The sequence below is a fragment of the Barbus barbus genome, assembly GCF_936440315.1.
Source record: "Barbus barbus genome assembly, chromosome: 5".
Classification (NCBI taxonomy): Eukaryota; Metazoa; Chordata; class Actinopteri; order Cypriniformes; family Cyprinidae; genus Barbus; species Barbus barbus.
This window is the reverse complement of record NC_136733.1, coordinates 9845588-9866298: the sequence shown is the minus strand read 5'-3', so window position 1 is coordinate 9866298 and position 20711 is coordinate 9845588. Positions and strand designations below refer to the sequence as shown.

At 35.7% G+C, this 20711-nt stretch overlaps 1 protein-coding gene across 2 annotated transcripts in view; it reads left to right on the top strand.

Moving 5' to 3' along the window:
- Positions 1 to 3441: 3441 nt before the first annotated feature.
- LOC306869697 (transcription factor COE2-like) overlaps positions 3442 to 20711 on the top strand; it is a gene marked incomplete at both ends in the record, with an annotated part of 32180 nt that continues 14910 nt past the window's right edge. Inside the window, 11 exons of one of the 2 annotated variants that reach the window (XM_079416569.1) lie at positions 3442 to 3575; positions 5177 to 5333; positions 6094 to 6151; positions 6434 to 6489; positions 6605 to 6678; positions 8274 to 8342; positions 17352 to 17433; positions 19304 to 19445; positions 19702 to 19832; positions 19979 to 20105; positions 20476 to 20564. In XM_079416569.1, the coding sequence (XP_079272695.1) occupies positions 3442 to 3575; positions 5177 to 5333; positions 6094 to 6151; positions 6434 to 6489; positions 6605 to 6678; positions 8274 to 8342; positions 17352 to 17433; positions 19304 to 19445; positions 19702 to 19832; positions 19979 to 20105; positions 20476 to 20564 (1119 nt within the window). Of the gene's footprint in view, positions 3576 to 5176; positions 5334 to 6087; positions 6152 to 6433; positions 6490 to 6604; positions 6679 to 8273; positions 8343 to 17351; positions 17434 to 19303; positions 19446 to 19701; positions 19833 to 19978; positions 20106 to 20475; positions 20565 to 20711 lie in introns of both variants that reach the window. The other variant, XM_079416568.1, reaches the window with a different exon arrangement.

The window sequence follows — 20711 nt, the reverse complement described above, 5'->3', positions numbered from 1 at the left end:
AATTCGGGTTGTAGATACTTAAAGCATTGTCTTTTAAGATATAGTGAAAGCATAGAAGAATATTTTTAAAGATTTATCAGGATACAGTTATGTCATCAGACTTGAGCTCACAGAAGTTTTCGGCAGTTTCTTGAATAGTGTCAGGGATTCGGCTGTTTGTGCCTCATATGGTACCACGAGGCGCCGCTCAATCACCGATCGCAGGCTCTTGGAGGAGATGTAGACACGTAAGAATGAGTGGAGGTAGGAGGGTGCTGAGCACGTGGCTGTTTAACAAGGGCAGTTATGCAGGGCGTAATTTTTAAGGGGCACCAGTGACAGTTCTGGCACTGTAAAAAAATAAATAAATAGTGCATCTTCCGAGTTCAATAGTTAATACTTGAACTTAAGTACAAATTGTGGTTCTCTTTCGAAAAAGGCTACAATTCATAGTTCATAAATAGCCTAGTATTTCCTACTTTTTATGAACCCTCTATGGCGGCCGAGAAACGAGGCATAGAAAAGGGCTCAATTTCCAACGTGTGTTATATGAAGCGTATCACAAAAAAATTAATTAAAAATTAATTAATTAATAAAAAAAAAACTCACATAGAGCGATATATAATATCAAATCTCAACTGTTTGATCATTTATGTCGTTGTCAAATATAAGCTGACATGTTGCCTTTCTAAACTTCTAAATGGGTTTTATGTATAGATTAACAAAACATTAACATTGAATATGTCTGTGAAACCTCGAAACAGTGTGTAGCCTATATCGTAAAAAGCGCTACACAAATAAACGTGTATGTGAAAAATGCATGGGAAAAACTTATCCAGCTAATTAAGGGACAATGAGTGCATGATGTTTAGCCCTTTGGAGAGGTTTAGTCTATGAAAATGTGCGTGTAAATGAGCATTCTTCTTAAGATAAAATTCCCCATGATTGCTAATGAAAAAATAAGCAATGTCTTAAAAATGTAAAGTTACAGGTTCTACCTGTTTTGAAACATAAGATGATTTGCTAAAAGTTTAGATGTTAGGCTAACTTAGGTCATTGGAATAAAAATAATTAAACTCAACCAAAGGAATCACTTTTGCATGCAGTACCTAGCCTCATGAATTAAGATAAACATGTCTGAATGGGTGAATAATATTACTCTTAGATAGCTTTGCTGCCTGTTTCCTGGTATTATATACGCTACTTTATTTATTATTATTATTATTATTATTATTATTATTAAACAGCTTAATTCCGCTTAAGAGTCTGGCTGTTGCTCTCTTTAAGACATGACATTTGATAACAAATCGCACCACCTCATCTTTATTGCACAAAAATTATCTTAGGAAATTGCCAGGGAATTTGACAGCCTCATGGGTAGCCTTTTTACGTGCTTGGAAAACATACAAAACATTAATATATTGGTACATTACTCCACAATAGAGACGTTAAAATGTTGTTTATTTTAATTGATCTCACAAAGATTTGCTTGTGCTCCATTCTCCTCTTAGTAGGATGGGCTGAACGTTTCTCGATTATTCCTCACAGAAAATGACGCCACATTACAAAGACCTATCACTTATTGTACTTATTATTCTTAAAACAAGTTTCAATGAAATAATTCATTTAGCAACATGGAGCTCTACAAATTCTGTTCTTGCATGTATATAACTCTCAACACCTGCTGGCAAAACATTATAATGTATCTCTGGAAAGACCATCTGAATATAGAAAGGCAGGCTATATATAAATTCATATACCAACTTTATAATGATAAAGTAATAGTTAATAATAAATTATTATAAGGTGGAAAATTAAGTCGCGTCTTTTAAAGCTTATAAGGAAATATAATGCTCTCTTAGTAGGCTAATGTGTTAATGTAGGTCAAGTAAATGAATGGCGTTTGAGAAATATTAACAATTGTATTGTGAATTGGTGCGCGTAAAACAGTTCATCTTCGTTTTCCTTTACTTGCCCCACGAGGTAGGTTTGGGGTGCGTTTATGGATGGAGCCTCAGCAAATCGTACGAACCAGAACTGGTAAGAAATTGCACACTAGTAAAATAGCTAGGCCTACGTTTTCTCGTGAGATCAGGTTAATCACATTAACGCGTAAAACATCAGCTCTCCGGTGCGGCGCCAGCTTTTCGAAAAAATCAAAGTTAAGAAATATTTATTATCGATTACAAAACAACATTTTTTCATATGAAATAGGCTGCAAATATAGTAGTGGTGTGGCTAGTGAAATAGTGAGTATATACGTTGCAGAGTGTGCATGGATTCCGCAACAGGTCACATAATAGGGTGAACAGCTGACTCCGGGGCGTGCTGGCAGATGGTTGGTATAAGCCGGGTGGTGGTGGTGTGTGTTTGGTGGGGGACTCACATTCATTGTTTAGTTATTTGAGCCCCACGCACAGACAATAACCCCATCCAGTAGCAAGAAAAGATGGAAAAGCTTCTTCTTACAGAGAGGAAATGGTCTAAAAAAAGTTCAGAAAAATCTCATTGTTTTGGCCGGCTGCTGCTTTCTACCCGCAGATGTCAGCCGTTCAGACTCATTTAATATTCGTTTTTCTTTGTATTAGATGCATTTACTTACATTTGTATCCAAATAAATAATCAAAATAATAATAAAAAATTCCTAACCCTAGCAAATAAAATAAATAATTGTTTTAAAATCCTACAGCTATTTATAAGAATACAGCATAGCCTATGTAATTATTGTAAATCCATTACATTTTGTACTCTAATTTATAATTTCTTTTTCAAAGATGTGTCCTATTTGTAGTAGCCTAATTTGGCAAGTGATGTGCTTTAAATAGGCTAGTCCAACGAACAGACATTTAATGAAAATTAAACTGAAATAGCCTACGTCAAATAAATAAATAAATAAAATCAACCTTATTCATTTGCGCTAAGCGGTGTCCTTTGCATAATCCAACAAACAGTCAGTTACAAGAACGTCAAAAAGGGGGACTTTTCATGATTCCAAATACGGATTCGCCCCTCCTCTTTTTCCAGCTCTGGCAGATAGTATGGGTCCCAGTAGACTCTCTCAGCATCATCACGTTCTCATGGGTTTAAACGGGTCCGATAAGCATCCTCAGCAGTTACAGGGTAATCGGCAGAGCACAAAACATCTTCAGAGCACCTTGTGGATGTTTTAATTCCTATCCGGAGTGGCTTTATTTGTAGCAGTATATCTGCAGACTTTGTTTGGGAAGTGAATGTTGCTCCAGTAGAACAGGTGAGGGAGCGGAGGACGCACATACGGTTTGAATGGGTCTCGAAGAAGGACGAATCTACGCCAAGAAAGCAACTTTCCAGAAGTATTTCACGGACTATTTCAGATCAATGCGGTAATCTAAAAATTGGTGATACGCAGAATTTCCAGAATATTTCGACTTTTTGTATTGCTTTTGCACAAGAAGTTGCCTTGTCGTTCCGATTTTGTTTTAAATGTTTGTGAGTCAAGATCACCCGACAAGAAACATCAGTGGGTTGAAAGTGGGAACTTTTGAAGAAGAAATGGATCCTGTTCGTTCTTGGGTGCGGAATGTCGGCGTTATTGATGCAAATATAGCGGCACAGAGGTAGGCTGTTCTGCACTGATATAGGCTACACTAAATTATTTTAATTAGTTCTTTACATGTAAAAACACCACCTAAAGACTGAACATATTTTTATAAACTGTCCTTAGCAGAAATAACACAACAGAAATGTTAAAGTAGCCTATTTATTTACCATCCACAAGAACAGAACATGATTTAGAATTGAAATAATTATTAGCCTGCCCTAAACGATTGTATGAGTTATCAAAATATTTATCTACCAAATGTAACATGCGCGTTCATTGTTATTTTTTATATTTATAATCATTAATAGGCCTACTATTCGTAGTACTTGTAGTATTCAACTACGTTCTATTGCTTGTTAACTTTAAGAGGGTGTTTTGTTTTCTAAAACATTGCAAAAAATATCTAGCAACAGGTCAGGCTCTTCTGTGGCGGTGAGCGTAAAATGACACCGGAGATGGCTTCGGAGTTCAGCCTTCAGTGCTCTTGTCAATAGCTTGAAGAGTGAAAGAGGCAAACAAGACAATACAAAGAAACCCGTTTTGTGTCATGATGATATTAAAACGCTTGAGCACGTCACTTGAACGGCGATTGTTTGTGTCGTTCTTCTTTCCTTTTCATTTCTTGCTCACTTGAAGTGAGCATAATGTTCTTTAAGCGTAGGCTGTTTTATCCAGTATCAAAGGATTTATATAGTCTACACAAGTGAATAGTCTTATTCTGAGGAGTTCAAAATATAAATAAATAAATAAAAGTAGACTGTTGTAGTTATAATAACACTACAAATAATCCTTATAAGTCTTACTATTAACGAAAACACACAAATCTACCATCTATCATTTTTTTTAAATTATTATTATTAGTATTATTCTATAAAATAATCGATTTTAATGGCCCAGAGCTGCATTTCCCCACAAATATAGCTACAGATACCACCGGTGCCTTTGGAAAACGCAGCCATAGAAAGCTGTTAGTTGTTGCACATGAATCTAGGAATGATTTCTTAATTAGCTGTCAATTTGTTATTAATTTTTGAGAATTGTCATGAGTCATCAAATGTTATAGGCTATTATTGGAACAATTACAACAAATTAGTACATTGGGGTGGTTCAAAAATTGGACATTGTGCTTTCTAACAGTGTGTCCTTATACAATAAAACTTGCTGCAAACTCAAAAGTTTGGTCAGATTTTTTTCTTCTTCAAAGATTTAGCCTTTAATTAAAAAAAAAAGTAAGAACTTGTAATCGAATTTGGTGAGAGCAGCTAATTAAATATAAAAAAGACAATAATTGCTAAATTATAGGCTATTTCTAATATTTTTTATCATGAAATGTGCTCAAAATAAACTTTTTAGGCTTAAATAGTTATTGTCTTCAGCAAGACAACATTTTAAAGATTCAGATGCAAGCAAACATTTTTATTACCAGAATCAGTGGAAATATGGCTCCAAAATAGACATGTTTTTCATTTTTATCTTGTCAGAGACATACATTAAGAATTGTATTGAACTTATGTTGAATTTAGTGGATGGTATTATATCATTGTCAGTTATATGAATTGTGAAAAATATTAATAAATAAATCATGTGTTTTTCTTCTGCAAAACCCTACATCCATAGTGGATTGGCCTTATCCCGTGCTCACTTTGAAAAGCAGCCTCCCTCCAATCTCAGAAAGTCCAACTTCTTCCATTTTGTTCTGGCACTCTATGACCGCAATGGACAGCCGGTGGAAGTGGAGAGGACAGCGTTTGTTGACTTTGTGGAGCAGGATAAGGTATATTCTATAACATGATTCACATGATTAAACATTATTGGATTTCTGATTATGTTTCCTACAGTTTAACATAGATTTAAAGCTTGAGCTTGGTGAGAGAAAACAAAACTTTATAAAACTTACAGAACTTAAGGAATATTTGAAATGCAGGAAAATTAGAGAAGCCATTCTTGCGCTCTGACACGTCTTTTACAACATCAGCTTCCTCCGCACATGTCTTGTCTGTGTATGTTCATTTTTCTTTATTTTTCATCCCTCCTCTGCACTGTCCTAACCTAATGTAGGTTCTCAAACTCTAAAAAACTATGCATTACAGTTGTTTTTTATTCACTTTAATACTATTTTCACAAGTAAGTGGTAAATTTAAACAAGTAAGATTTGCAATTTCTTAAGTGTGTTATCAAAAATTACAAAATGACAGTAATTTGGCAGTCTCCACAGTAAGGCCTCAGTTTACAGTATCACATCACATACTGTAATATAAAATGCATGTAGTTGCATTTTACATTACAGTACAACAGTTACCTGCATCCCCAGTGGTTAAAGGGAATGAGAAGAGATGCAAAGTAATACCACTTGCTTCTGAGTGGTAAATGCACCAAAGTCATTAAAAACCTATATTGCATTACCTTTAGTATAGTTGTGCTTTGTAGACATTACTCAATCATGCACTCCTGTATGTTTGATTAAATGTCAACTTTGCATAATCAAAATGCTTTGTTCTTTCCATGTTTGTCCTTTCTCTTCTTCTAAGGAGCAGACGGGTGAAAAGACCAATAATGGAACACACTACAAGCTCCAGCTCATCTATAGTAATGGTATGCTCAACATTTCTCATTACATGTATACCTTCTTGTCCACATAGATAATTATTCTGTCTGTTGGGACATATAGCATTCAATATTTAGTTTTTGCAGAGCAAAAAGCAGTAATTATGTGATTATATTATGTGTTAAATTGACATTTAAAATTCTTATATTTGTTTTCTTATTAAAGAAAGAACCTATTCTACTCGTTCGTACTATTTCATCCAGTGGCTTCCAAAGTCGTTTCTGTATCAAAACCTGTACAGCATCAACAAGGTTTGTTTTTCTTCACAGGTGTTCGCACAGAACAAGACCTTTATGCACGTCTCATTGATTCTGCCACTAAACAGGTAAAGCACCTTCTTCTTTTTCTGAGGTAAAAGCCTTTTAACAGTAAGAAACACTTTCTTAGTTTTGCTCTATAATGTGTTGATGACCTCTCTTTAACTGTTTTTCTTGGTTCAGCCTATATCATATGAGGGACAGAACAAGAATCCAGAAATGTGCCGTGTTCTGCTAACTCATGAGGTCATGTGCAGGTGAGAAAAAAAAACAAACAAAAAACTAATCTATTGATCTACTAGGTGCCATTTAAGACTTTTTTGAGCATTTGAGCTTTTTTGAACTTAAGAAAACATGCAGCAAAATCAGTTTTCTCTACAAAGAGCCATACTTTACATCGGTCTACCTACGTTCTTAATAATGAAGGTTCTTTATTGGCATCAATGGTTGTATGAAGAACCATGAAGAACATCTGTGGAACCAATGTGCAAAAGGTTCTTTATGGTGGGAAAAGTTTGTTCAGATTATTAAAGTGTTCATCATACTGAGAAAAGAAAAAAAATATCTATTTTAGAAACTGTTCACTGAAAGGTTCTTGCTCTTCTATAGAATACATAATGCTAACATGATTTACTATCATAGGCCAAGGCCTCAACCTCTCATAACTAAGGGAAGGTACACAAATGTATAGATGTACAGATGTACATTACTCTACAAAGTATTGAGTTGCATTGATTAATGACTTATTTCAGCCCCTGCACAAGACATTTGCTCAGAACATCCCCATATTAATCCACTAAAATGTAGTTATAATACAAGCTATCTTGTCTTGGGTAACATGTTCATAATAGCAGTAGGAGCTTCTGTGTTTGAATCCCTAGTAGATTATATAAAATAAATACATCTTCAGGAAATTTGCTGTATGTTCAACCAACCAAAAATGTATTTCTGGAGTCAGTTTCACTCAGGCACAGTCACGTTAGAGAAATTAGGGAAGTCACTTTTAAACCATGCAGCTTTGGTCAAATTTGTGTGATCAACCACAAACAAAATCTGCATGGGGGAATTTTTTGACTTTACTCAAAATTCCCGAATGTGGTTACCTTTTGAAATGACTGAATTTTTATACGAAAAATTTACCCAGCGAACTGCAAGTCTGCAGTGATGTTCACAGACGATGCTAAATGATAATCATGAACAAAATGATTGATAATACACATTTTCTATACAGAATAAGCACAAGTTAATGTCTATTAAGAGTACATGGTAGCTTGGCTAAGAGAAAGAGGAACAGCAAGTGTCACAGGAGACAGAAGAGATGGGGGTGTGCAGTGACCTCAGGCTTGAGGACAGCATTAGGGAGGGCAGAGGGGGAGTCAGAATTGGCTCTGCCCCCATTGTGTAGCCAGCAGATGCCCGAGTGGGCGCTCACAGCTGGTTAATAACAGAGCTGATGGGGAAGGGGGTGCAGAGGGCAGGCTGCACAGCTGGGGAGTGACTCTGTCTGACGGGGGGGCTGTAGGGTGGGGGAAAGGAGAAAGCATATAGGCAGATGGCCAGGGGTGGGGGGCACTTTTGTTATGCTGGTGGCGTGGTGCATGAGGTGGGGGGGGGGGGGGGGGGGGTGCGTAGGAGGGGGGACATGCCCGTGAACAGACCACTGAGGTCCACTGATGGTGTGTGTACGGGTTGTCTGCTCTGTGTAGGGTCATGCTTGTGTGCGTGTGCTTTAGAAGCGGCGATTGAGCTTGATCATTCACAATCAATGTGACAGATTGCTTGACTGTCTTAATTGTAGCGGTCTTATGGAGCAAGTTTTAATCATTCATTATCTTCTCTTTTTCATACAAAGTCGCTGCTGTGAGAAAAAAAGCTGCGGCAATCGTAATGAGACACCATCTGACCCTGTCATCATTGACAGGTAAGTCCGGTTACAAACCTTTTCTTTTTGACTCAAACAGAAACATGTTTGAATGATTTATATGTGCACACAGTCCACAGTCTATTGTGCTTCTATTTCCTGTGATTAAACCTGAGATACGGTATAATAATTTTGAGGGAACTCGATGCAGTTGTGATTTGTGAGATCCCAGTTCTCAATAAAGTCTGATATAAGAAAAATAATGACACATGGTTTAGCACTCTAAGACTAGAATACTAAAACTAGGCCTAATAACGTCTCTTTGGGACAAAACCAGTTCAGTGTATATGTAAAGAATATCAGAAATATTTCACTTTTAAATATAGATTTGGGTTTTGAGAATGAACAAAATCTGTCCTTCTTTATTCCTTGTCTCCTTGCTTAGAAAGGGTCAGTTTCTTGCTTATTTTCACCTTTTCCTAAATATAAAAAACTTTTACATGCCCCATGTTAACGCTCTTGTGCATACTGAATCACTCTTTCTCCCACAACCTGGTTACCACAAGCTATCTTTCAAAGATATGGATAATATAGTTTCCTTTATGTTCCGATCTAGCTTGATATCCTGTTCAAGCTAACATTGTTTATAAAGCATCTCTGAGGAGCTGCGCTGTCTTTCTCAAGTCAAGAATATAAAAAATGGACTGTTGTCTTTGATTTTCCCAGAATTCCTTAGCACCACAGCTGTTTTTATAGTTTTCTCTCTGGTTCTTCTCTACTGTTTCTCTATCTCTCTCTCTCTCTCTGTCCTGTCTGTTCTTTCTATTTTTTTTTTTTTTAATTCTCCGAACATGGCCAGATTTACCCAGAGTTTCAATAAATAAAAAAGTGGTTTTTGACAGCTATGTTCAGTATTGACAGATGCTCCCCCCCCCCATCCTCTCCATATAGCTTGTATATTGCATCATTAGTGCATTATGATACTGTACTTCTCAGTTTTGGCAGCAGTAAAAAAAAAACGTATTGTACTCCATTTAGAAAATTATGAATATGGAAAAAATGAATATTGTGGAATATGGACTAATGAATATAGGTTAGATTGGCAGAGTCATACTGTTGATGGATTAGCATCACATCTTTTTCTCTTGGCTGCAAAATACTATTTACTGAGCGATGTTTATATTTAATATCTTAGATTCCAAATTAAATTCTACATTATTTAACCTTCACTCTCTCATTTTCTTCCTTTTTTTTGCCACCTACAACCTTTTTCCCTAATATTGATATAATTAGTCAACCTCATCAGGATACCTCCCCAATGCATGTGGGAATAGTGGTCCCAAAGCACCTACACCCCCCTCCTTTTTTAATCTGTGCCCGTTTTGTTTGGACCTGCTGCTCTGTCTGTCTGTCTCTCCACCCCCTTTCTGCCTCCACAACTAATCCAGTTATTAGCAGAAGGGGAAAGAATGGCTCTCAGCTGATCCTGAAGGAGGCTTTTGTCACATTAAGCCCCACATCTCCCTTTGGTTCTTCTTGCTGCTAGAGTTTACAGCCTAGCTTTGTATCATTACCTGTCCATATGTTATATTACATACTAATTTTGGCACATTTGGAACCTTCATTTATGCTAGTTGGTTTATAATTATGTCTTATCATGTGCTTGTGCCTATGTTAGAATTAAATTGATTTAAACCAACAGTCCATGACTGATCAATACCACCAGTGTGCTTTGGCCACATACTTTGATGCTGTAGATGAAAGCTGCTATTTTTAAAATGTCTCATGTAAATTTGCAATAAGGATGATAATGAACATTTTGGTTGGCATATGTTGGTATACGGACTAAACCAATCAGGAACCAAACCATCACAATCATTTGTAAAAAAAATATATTAAAAAAACTACACAAAAATTAAATATAAATTTTTTTAATTGTAAAAAGAATGCAGAAGAAAGTAGTCATTCAGTTAAGTAAATGTGAGTAAAAATGTCTAAGAAAACATGCCTAAATTGGATTAGGAAAAGTTTGTCAAAGTAGAAGCCCTAATTAGAAAGATAATATATGTTTCTGAAAGCTCTGGTATATCCAGCCTTTGTGGTAAATGTACAGCTCTATGGCTAACAGCTTGAGGTTTAGCAAGTCAGTACCGCACAGGTTCAATAAATGGATGTGTATGACCAGTGGGGGTTGAAACAGAGCTGTTGAAAAGAAAGAGAGGGTTGAAAGGGGCTCAATCTCATGGTGGGTTTTGTGGAAACAAACTTAAATAATCAATATGGTATAATCTTGCCAATAGAATAATTAAGGCTGATGGATTGGTATACTTATTTATCTTTTTGTTTTCTTTTGTCATAACTGTTTCCAAAAGTTCTTCTGATGATTGCTGAAAAGAAGTAATAAAAGCTAATAATTTAGTAATCTGCAATATCTCCACAGAATTTGGATGTAGTTATAAATACCAGTCCTCTATACTAATGCTGACTACTAATGTGTATACTGTACTAACACACTAATTACCTTTGAATTAACGAAATCCCGATTTCACAGTTTATCAATTAAAAAAAAAAGCCATATAGTAAAAATAATAAAACCAAAAACCACAAAATGTAAGAGCCACAGTTGCGGTATAAGGATGTTGACTCAGAAACAATCATTAACACATTTGGGGCTGTTGTTTCAAAGGCTGGTCTGACATAACATTTCATTCGAATGCCTTGTTCTCTCTGCAATGAATACTCTGATTTTTGAGATTCACAATAATAGGAATGGTACCATCTGTTCCCTCTCGCTTTGCCAACCAAACCCAGGGGAGTTCAAAACTACAGGATCAATAGAAAGACAATTAACTGATCCTGAAGGGAAATTTTAGTTAGGCAGCAGAACCAACACCCAACAAATAGTAGCTACTATAGAACAAGTCAAGGGGATGGCAGAATACAAAAATAGCTTTGACACTTGAAATTCACATTACATAAGTCTTTGCTTGACACTTGAAATTTAGCACTGGTTGCTTCCATTTCTCTGGATCGTATTTTAAGATTTAATGTTTCTAAACTTTGGTTGCAGTCCATCTGCTTTAAATTCAATAGATTGGGCATGATTTGGAAAGGTGATTTCTGTCACTGCTGTGAGGAACAGTGCTGCCTATGGTGTTAAAATATAATGTCCGTGGCTAATCCATAGCAAATGTGTACACATGCAGACAGGAGTGAGGGGGGAGTGAGAGGGAGGAACTGTGTTGAAGGAGAATGGGAGGAAGAAAAATAGTAGGGAGACTGACAGAGCTCACAGCAGGCCTGCTGGGAAGCTGTCAATGGTCCTATCAACCCCGACCTGAGTCCGGACAGAGTCATCACACACACACACACACACACACACACACATAGACATATGCACACACATGAGACTACATTGTCTGATCTCTGATCACGTCAATGATGTAAACTAATTCAGGGCATCTGTCCTGATGAATATATCCCAAAACCTGCAGTATACACAAAAAAACAGGAATGTATTTCTGCAGAGAAAGGGGAATGTTGAGGCATACAGAATTAGCTTGGAGGATAAGATCTTCTGGATCTCTTCCAGATTGCTGGCAAGCAGACACACACACACACAAACAAACAAACAAACAGAGGGGCCAGGCTAGCACCAGGGGGCATCATTAACTCATTAGTGAAATTTAAGACAGTCAAACACCAGTGCCTTCACACACACACAGGCTGACATATATATCTCTACCAATGACAGCATATGATGCAGAGGGTTAATTTTATCAGACTAGCATTTATAGTTAAAATATTTCAAGATGACTGGATGGCAAGGCTGCTAATTAAGCATTTTCTCTAATATATGTGTGATAAAATATAGTGCATTGCAAAAGTATTCGTTTTTATGGCACTTAAAGTGTCTCTTTTTTTTTCTTTGAAGGCTGCATGCTTCTTTTTTGTTCTCTAAACTCACATCAAGCTGTTCTGTTTGAGACGTTCAGTAAAGTGAGTGCTGGCATCCTCCATTCAACCCCCCCCCCCCCCCCCCCCCCACACACACAGACACACATACACACACACACACACACACACACACAAACAAACAGACTCCCAATTTGGAAACAGATGTTGTTTGTCAGATCCTATCATTACTGGCTAATTAAGCAGACATCTTTTCCTTCTTTTCTCCTATCTGCCACTCTTGTATTCATGCAGATTGCCCTGCCTTTGTTTCCCCACAAAGATGAAAGCTTGTGCAGAAATGTCATTTTTAATTTTCTGCATTAGATAAATAAATATACGCTTACACAGACATACTCGGGGCAAGCACTGAGCATTTTATAACAAATATTTTTAAAAACATCTCTAGGACCATACTGGAAATTCCGGAATTTATTTATATGTTTGTTTGTTTAATTGTGTGTAAAGGAAAAGCTCTGAAAGTATCATCTGTTTCAGTCAGTGTGTGTGTTTATACACATATGTATGTTTGTATGTATATGTGTGTGTGTGTGTGTGTGTGTGTGTGTGCGCATATATATATAATAATCAACTTTTTTCCTTTTTTTTGGAGTTCTTTCTTCATGTGTTTTTGTATTCACTGCCATTTCTTTGCCCCTCTGGTGGTCATAAAATATGAAAGATGAACCAAATAGTCATGTGACTGAAAAAGAAGAATAGAACCTTTTACTACTGTTTACAAAGTGCTTTATAATATAGGGAGGAGAATAAGAAATGAAAATGCTTAACTCGGAGGAAAGCTCTAGTTAACTAGTATTTTTCGAGGCCCTTTTTAATAGTGCTGAGTGAGTCATAGCTGGTCAGTGAAACAGCTTAGGACCATAATGACAGTCAAACAAAGACCACTTATGTTGTTAAATTACGGTAATATAAAATAGTTAAGATCCTGTGCAGTTTAAGTCACTAATCAAGTGAGCAAATTTGTGGCATGAGCATGTGAACTCTTTTGTTTAAAAGTTCAGATTTCCTTGCTTCAAATGAAACATAAAACTGTCAAAACATGCATTATCATGATCTGCACACCTCGCTGAGTCCATGCCAACTAAAATGCATTATAGCGAATATGAAATTGTTAGTTTTTCACTTTTTATCACTTATATTGTCATGCATAATAAATTAAATAAAAAAATTTAATAAAGAAATTTTACAAAATTTAAATAATGTAAAATAGAAGCTCTCACAAGTTCTGACAGAATCTTTAAAGCAGATGATGAAAACATAATCTTTTTCAGAAAAAGCAAGAGTTCAGAGACAACGTGTTGGTTGGTTGCTTTTATTTTTCTTAGTTGTGGAAGCATGTGTGAAAGGTCCTGGTGTGGTATGTGGTGATGGAGGTATTGATTTTTAGAGCCTCTATGTGTGCCCTGTTAGTGGGGTCAGAGGTTGGGAACGTGCCCTGTTAACCCCTCAACCAGTCTGGCCCCAAAGTCTGCCAAGGGATTCTGGGAACCCAGAGTATTTATGACCAGCCCTAGCTAACCTCTGCTACCCAAAACCCCTCAGAGGCTCCCCCACAATCCTCACCTACAACACACAATTCAACATCAGATTTTACCCCCCATTTTGTTGTTTCTTTGTTTTTTGGATTGCGTATTTGATGATGAATCCAATAGATACAGTAAGGGAATATGTGCATATACAAAATGTGAAAATCAGTACATGATGGCTGTAAGTAGATCTGATACTTCATCATGGTTTGCGTCTTCATGGTTACATTCTAAATGTTGCTTTGGGCTGAATATCATGTTGTTGTGATATAAATCTGATTTTTTTGTGCAGATGAGTGGCTTTTCTTACGCACATGTGGCATACAGTTGTTGATGTATTGCTGCTCAAACTTGTCAGCATGTCAGTGTTTCGATGCTGCACATCTGGTTTCCTAATTTTCCTTCCCCCTCTCCCTCTATGTCATGACACTGCTTTGTTTTTCTAAGATGGAATGGGATATACTCAGTTTTTTTATACATATATGTTTTTGAAAGACATCTCTTATGCTCACCAAGCCTACATTTATTTTATTAAAAAATATATATTCTAAATTAAATATTAGTACAATTTAAAATGACTGCTTTCTATTTTATTATATTTTACAATATAATTTGTCTGTAAAGGCAAAGCTGAATTTACTCCAGTCTTCAGTGTCACATGATCTTTCAGAAATCATTCTAATATGATGATTTGGTACTTGAGAAACATTTCATATTATTATGAATGTTTAGTGGGAAAAAAATTAAATTAATACCATTATTCAGTAAGGATGCATTTAAATTGATCAAAAGTGACAGTAGAGATCTTTACAATGTTAATAAATAATAAATGCTGTTCTGTTGAACTTTCAAAAAGTTATCTGACACATTTTAGTTTGCCCAGAGTTTAGTGTATTGTACATAATCTATATACTGTATACCATTGAATGAGTAAAAAAAAAAAAAAAAAACTTTTTGATTTATATATCAAAAATATATATGTAAACAATATATAATCATCCCAGTTCTAAATAATTATCATTGGCCCGCTATGAATACATTACTCCAAGAAATCTAGATATCACAACAGTGCAAAACTTGCATTGTTGTTATTCAATTTTCCTTATAAAAAAAAAAACAGATATAGAGGGGTGTTGTGCTGAAGTTGCAAGGTTTTCCAGGAGTCCTAATTAATTATGCAAGATGGGTCTAATTATGATGCAGTGAATGGATACATGGCAGAAGGTGCAAGGCAGTGAGGCTTAGAGATTTGCATGCTAAGTGAGTGGGGGAGTGACTAATGCATGTTAATGTGTTCGTTTCGATGTGCTTTCATTTGTCTGCTTGCAGCTGTGCTCTATGATTTCATTAAGGGCTAAAAAGTTTATCATGTAGTTAAAGTGAAAAGAATAGTATACGTGGAGCATGGGTCAGGCATGAAACAGCACACAAAACCATGACAAGTGTGTTGTAAGATATGAGTAAGAGGGTTGCCAGACAGTGGTTCGAAGGCAATGTTTATGGAGTAACTTCTCACAAACTGCTGAACTGATTTGCACAACATTTTGCAAGCATGCCTGTTCGATCTCATATATTATTGAAACTATAAACAATTGCAACAACAACAATAAAAATAATAACAATAATATGTTTTTTTGTTGTTGTTGTTGTGGCTCACTTTATTCATCCTGATGGACTAGTCCTGTGGTTTCTGTCTAAAAAAATATTTTAGGCAAAGCTAATTATGAAAAATATTATTCTTCTGTCAATTCTACAAAACTAAAAATTAGTTTTGCTTTAGGAATTTACTTTGGAGAGTTGACATGCTGTACAAAATATGTGTATTAGAAAACTAAACAAAAATGTCATTGAAACATACACTCTTAAAAATAAAGGTGCTTCAAGATGCCATAGAAGAACCTTTTTTGTCTAAATGGTTCCATAAAGAACCTTTAACATCTGAAGAACCTTTCTGTTTCACAAAAGGTTGTTTGTGGCGAAAGAAGGTTCTTCAGATTACAAATAGGTAAGAAAGAGATGAAAGAGAAAGTTTCTTTATAGATTATTTTGTGGAACCAAAAATGGGATGGCATCAGTGTGAAGAACCTTTTAAGCACCTTTATTTTTAAGAGTGTAGGACCAACAAAATACAGATTTAGTGTTTAGTTTCTAAATGTCTTTGGAATTTGTATGTGTGCTTGGCAGTCAGTAATTTAGCACCCAAATCACATGCCCATGTTTAATGTAGTGTGGTTTATTGCATATTTTGTTCATGTGTTTTTTTATTGGTGAGGGCATGTCACACAAGTTCATGCTGGCATTTGCATGTTTTGGTGACAGATCAGGTTCAAAGTATGTTCAAAGTATATCCAAATATATAGAAAGTGTTTTCTCCTCCCTTTTAAAAGTAGATACACCTATGGATGTTTGTTTGTGAGAAACTAGAAGCAGGCCATTGTTGCTATACAGTTCCCTTCTGGGATTTTAAGTCTCTCCCTCTCCATCTACATTTACAGCCAGAAACCTTGGAGTTGCAATAGATGACAAGCTGAATTTCTCAGACCACATTGCTAAAACTGCCCGGTCCTGCAGATTTGCTTTATTCAACATCAAGAAGATCAGGCCCTTTCTTTCGGAGCATGCTACACAACTCCTTGTTCAAGCTCTTGTTCTGTCCTGGCTGGACTATTGCAGCGCTCTCTTGGCAGGTCTTCCAGCCAGTTCTATCAAACCTTTACAATTAATGCAGAATGCGGCTGCAAGATTAATTTTTAATGAACCGAAAATAACTCATAACACTCCTATATTCATCAATTTGTTCTGGCTACCAATAGCTGCTCGCATAAAAGTCAAGGCATTAATGTATGCCTACAAAACCACCACTGGCTCTGCACCCTTTTACCTAAATTTACTACCTCAGACTTATGTGCCCTCTAGAAGCTTGCGTTCCGCAAGTGAACGTCACTTTATTGTGTCATCCTAAAGATCTTCCCACCTGGTGGAATGACCTGCCCAACTCAATCTGAGCAGCTAAGTTCTTAGCCATCTTCAAGAAATGACTTAAAACACATCTCTTCCATCTTTATTTGAGCCTTTAACTCTAGTACTCTCTATTCTAATTCTATTTGATCTATTTGTCTTGTTTTTTTATTTTTATTAAAAAAACAACAACACTTTACGCTTTAAGACTTGCACTCTATTTGTTTTCTGCTTGTTTTCTTTAAGAAAGCCTCTAAAACTATAGCTTTCTTTATTCTTTTTCTATTCTATTTGTTTTCTTTTTATTTAGTATATATTTAACAAAAAAAAAAAAAAAAAAAATATATATATATATATATATATGTTTTCTAACTGCTTGTTTTCTTTAAAAAAGGCCTCTGAAACTATAGCTTTCTCTAATCTTTTCCATCTTTTTTTTATTATATATATATATATATATATATATATATATCTTTGCTACGCCTAAGTCACTTTGGATAAAAGTGTCTGCTAAATGACTAAACGTAATACTCATCTTCTTGCTTGAATAAAACCTATGTGGTTTACTTTTTTTTCTTTGTGTGTGTGTGTGTGTGCGTGTTTCCCACAGATTCTTCTTGAAGTTTTTCCTAAAGTGCAATCAAAATTGTCTGAAGACAGCAGGGAACCCCCGAGACATGAGGAGATTTCAGGTATTGATCATTTATTTGTAAATAAATGCTATTTGCAAAATGCAGAAATGTTATGTTGTCTCTAAGGTAGAACCCATTCACACAGAATTTAATAATTTTTGTTAACTTTATTCTTTTCTTTACACTCAAAAAAAAAAAAGATCTTAATATCTTTATTTACAGTAAAAATATCCAAACATCCTTAAAACTAGTTTTACACATTGCAAGTAAATTTGCTTTAGACATTACGATTTGTCAGAGAATGTATCTTGAATGTATTTTTTTCTTTTAAAGATTAAGATGCTTTATGTACAAATCTCACTAAGTTTGGAAAACAAGCAAGGAAAAAAAAAATATTGAATACAAATTTTTATTCAAGATGCATTCTCTGAAAAATCTTAATAGTCTTAATATTGTATGCCATTTTGCTTCTCAGATACATTTATCTTGTTAAAAAAAAATTCCACTGGAAAACAACACAAATATACAAAATAATATCAAGTATAGGTGCAGTGGTAGCTTTTCTTGTCATTTCTAATAACATATACAGCAGTTCTTCTGGGGCCAATTTGAATAAAAAGAGAGTGTGATAGATATTTATATAAAGCGTCTGAATAAAAAATCTCATTAGAGACAGTGAGTGATCAGAGAAAAGGCAGAGAAGTATTAGAAGCAAGGATCATCAGGAAATCAGCCAAGGTGCTTCAGGAAGTTGTCAGGATTTGAGTGATGGGCTCCAGATGGGGAAGGTCAGGCTCTGTGACCCAGGAAGTGCTCACTGGGGACCCTCCTGCTTTACTTCCTCCCACTTGTCTTTCACTACTGGAGCCACGATCTGACATTTCATCTCTCACTCTTCATTCCCCTGCTGTCCTTCCTTATTCATTTTTGTGCATTTATTTCATTTTTTTAGTGTGACATTTCTTTTCTTATTTGCAGCATACTGCATTTTCTGCATCCCTCATATCTGTTCCTCTTATGTGTTTACATGTTGTTTTCTCATCTTTAGTTCTGCAATGTGGGCATTTATGTTCTCGTTATTTTTATATTAACTTTTGTTTCACTTTGAAACAACACCCAATTGAAACCACATTGGTTTATGGTTTGAAACCCAATTATTTATTTATTTTAATGAGTGTAGATTTTTTTAGGATGGGCATATACTGGGATTTTAGCTGTCATATGAGCTTTTTTTATTTTTTATTTTTTACGATTGGGAGAAATCATGTTATATTCATTGATGCTAATAAGGCTGAGACTTGCTTTGTGCAAGAAGAATGGCAAAACCAACCATATGCCAATCATTTTAAACATGTAGAAAAGAAATTGTATGATTATTGGCCTCAAATTCATCCAGTGTATAGCCTCGATCCTATTTCTATATCATACACGATCTAATCACTCAGTCTATACTAGGCTACAGAGATCTGAATACTGTTGTCCTTAGATAAAGAAAAGAAACAGAGAAAGGATAAATCAGGTGGAAAGATGGAAAAAAGAGTGAGCATGTAAATGAGATTATTGGGAGAAGAATACAGGAGAACATGGAAAATCCAGAGAAGGATGAGAACAAACTATTTAAATAATACTTGGGGTTATTCTATAATTATTGCAATTTTATCTTACACTCTTTGGCTCCTATTTGTGTGATGCTCTTGATGGCAAAAGATTCAAAAAGTATATTATTTCTCTTATATCTTATATATCTGAATTTTAAACCAGAAGCAGAAGTTTCTAAAGATGACAGTGCTATGATATCATTGATCATATTTTGAGATAACAAATCAGATTTTTATAATTTTTTTAATGGCATGACATCTAAAGGTTTTAATGTATGAATCTCCTTTAAATTATTTGTGTTATTAATATGACTTTCTTTGCATTCCAATAGGTGGTTTTGTCGACTACAGTCAGTGTGGATGGTCCTGTACTAGCCATTTCTGATAATATGTTTGTGCACAACAACTCCAAACATGGACGACGCTCTCGTAGAACGGATTCAAATGAGATAGTAGAGACTAGCATGGAATATGGTGAGATTCAGAAATGACATTAAAAAAGCTCAATTTAATTGTCGAGTTTTAGATTAATCCACAGGTATATACAAGGGGAGGATGGTTTTAACCATGAAGTTGGAAGGGGAGCTCTAAATTATCTGAAAGAGTAGAAACGAGTAGCTCTGTGTGGTCAAGTAGATCTTACTGGGGGATGTTTCTTTCACCTCGAGTAATAATTTTTTGCATCTATAATATCATTTTCATTTTCATTAATGTCATTTCTCTACTACAGCTACTCCATGTATCAAAGCCATCAGCCCTAGTGAAGGTTGGACTACAGGCGGGGCTATGGTAATTGTGATTGGGGAAAACTTCTTTGACGGTCTGCAGGTGGTGTTCGGGAGCATGCTCGTGTGGAGTGAGGTATGCATTTGTAGATTATCGAAGCAAGCTTTAAATTGCAATAAGGAAATCTTTTGTAATATTTAGAAAATCGCCTCAAGGGTTGAGCACCAACATTCTGTAACAATTAACTTGAAGAGGTTGTTTTTTTGTCATTGTTCATGCAGTTAATCACTCCTCATGCTATCCGAGTTCAAACTCCTCCTCGACACATACCAGGGGTTGTAGAAGTTACTCTATCTTACAAATCTAAGCAGTTCTGTAAAGGAGCTCCAGGGCGCTTTATTTATACAGGTAAATACACACCCAGACATCTGCACCCATGCAGAATCACAAATTTAATGATAAAGTTATGTTAAACTACTTCCTATCCATGTTTAAAATGCAGAGACAAATTATTTGGCTTCCCTAAAAATGAAAGCATTGTAGCTTTTTGCCACTTTCAGAACACCTAAACATTGCCCTGTTTATTTGAGTGGCCCAACATGTCATCTTATGGCTCATCCAATAGAAGTTTTGAGTGAAACTGCCTGTTTAGCTGAACAATGAAAAATGCCTTACCTTCTTCCTTTATAATCTTACTTTGGGATTTATGCAGACAGTGGAATATGTGGAGGGATGTTTTAAAGATGAATGGATTCTCACTTAGTGTGGTTATCTCTAGCGCTGAATGAGCCAACTATTGACTACGGTTTCCAGAGACTTCAAAAGCTGATCCCTCGACATCCTGGTGACCCCGACAAATTGGCAAAGGTTAGTAAATACTACTGTATGCTCATAACTGTTAACATATTGTTACGAACTTTTAGAGTCTAGGGAATGTACCGTAACATTTATATATTAATATGCTGCTAGATGTGAAGAGGCGTAGAGACATGACAGACAATCTTTGAAAGAGAA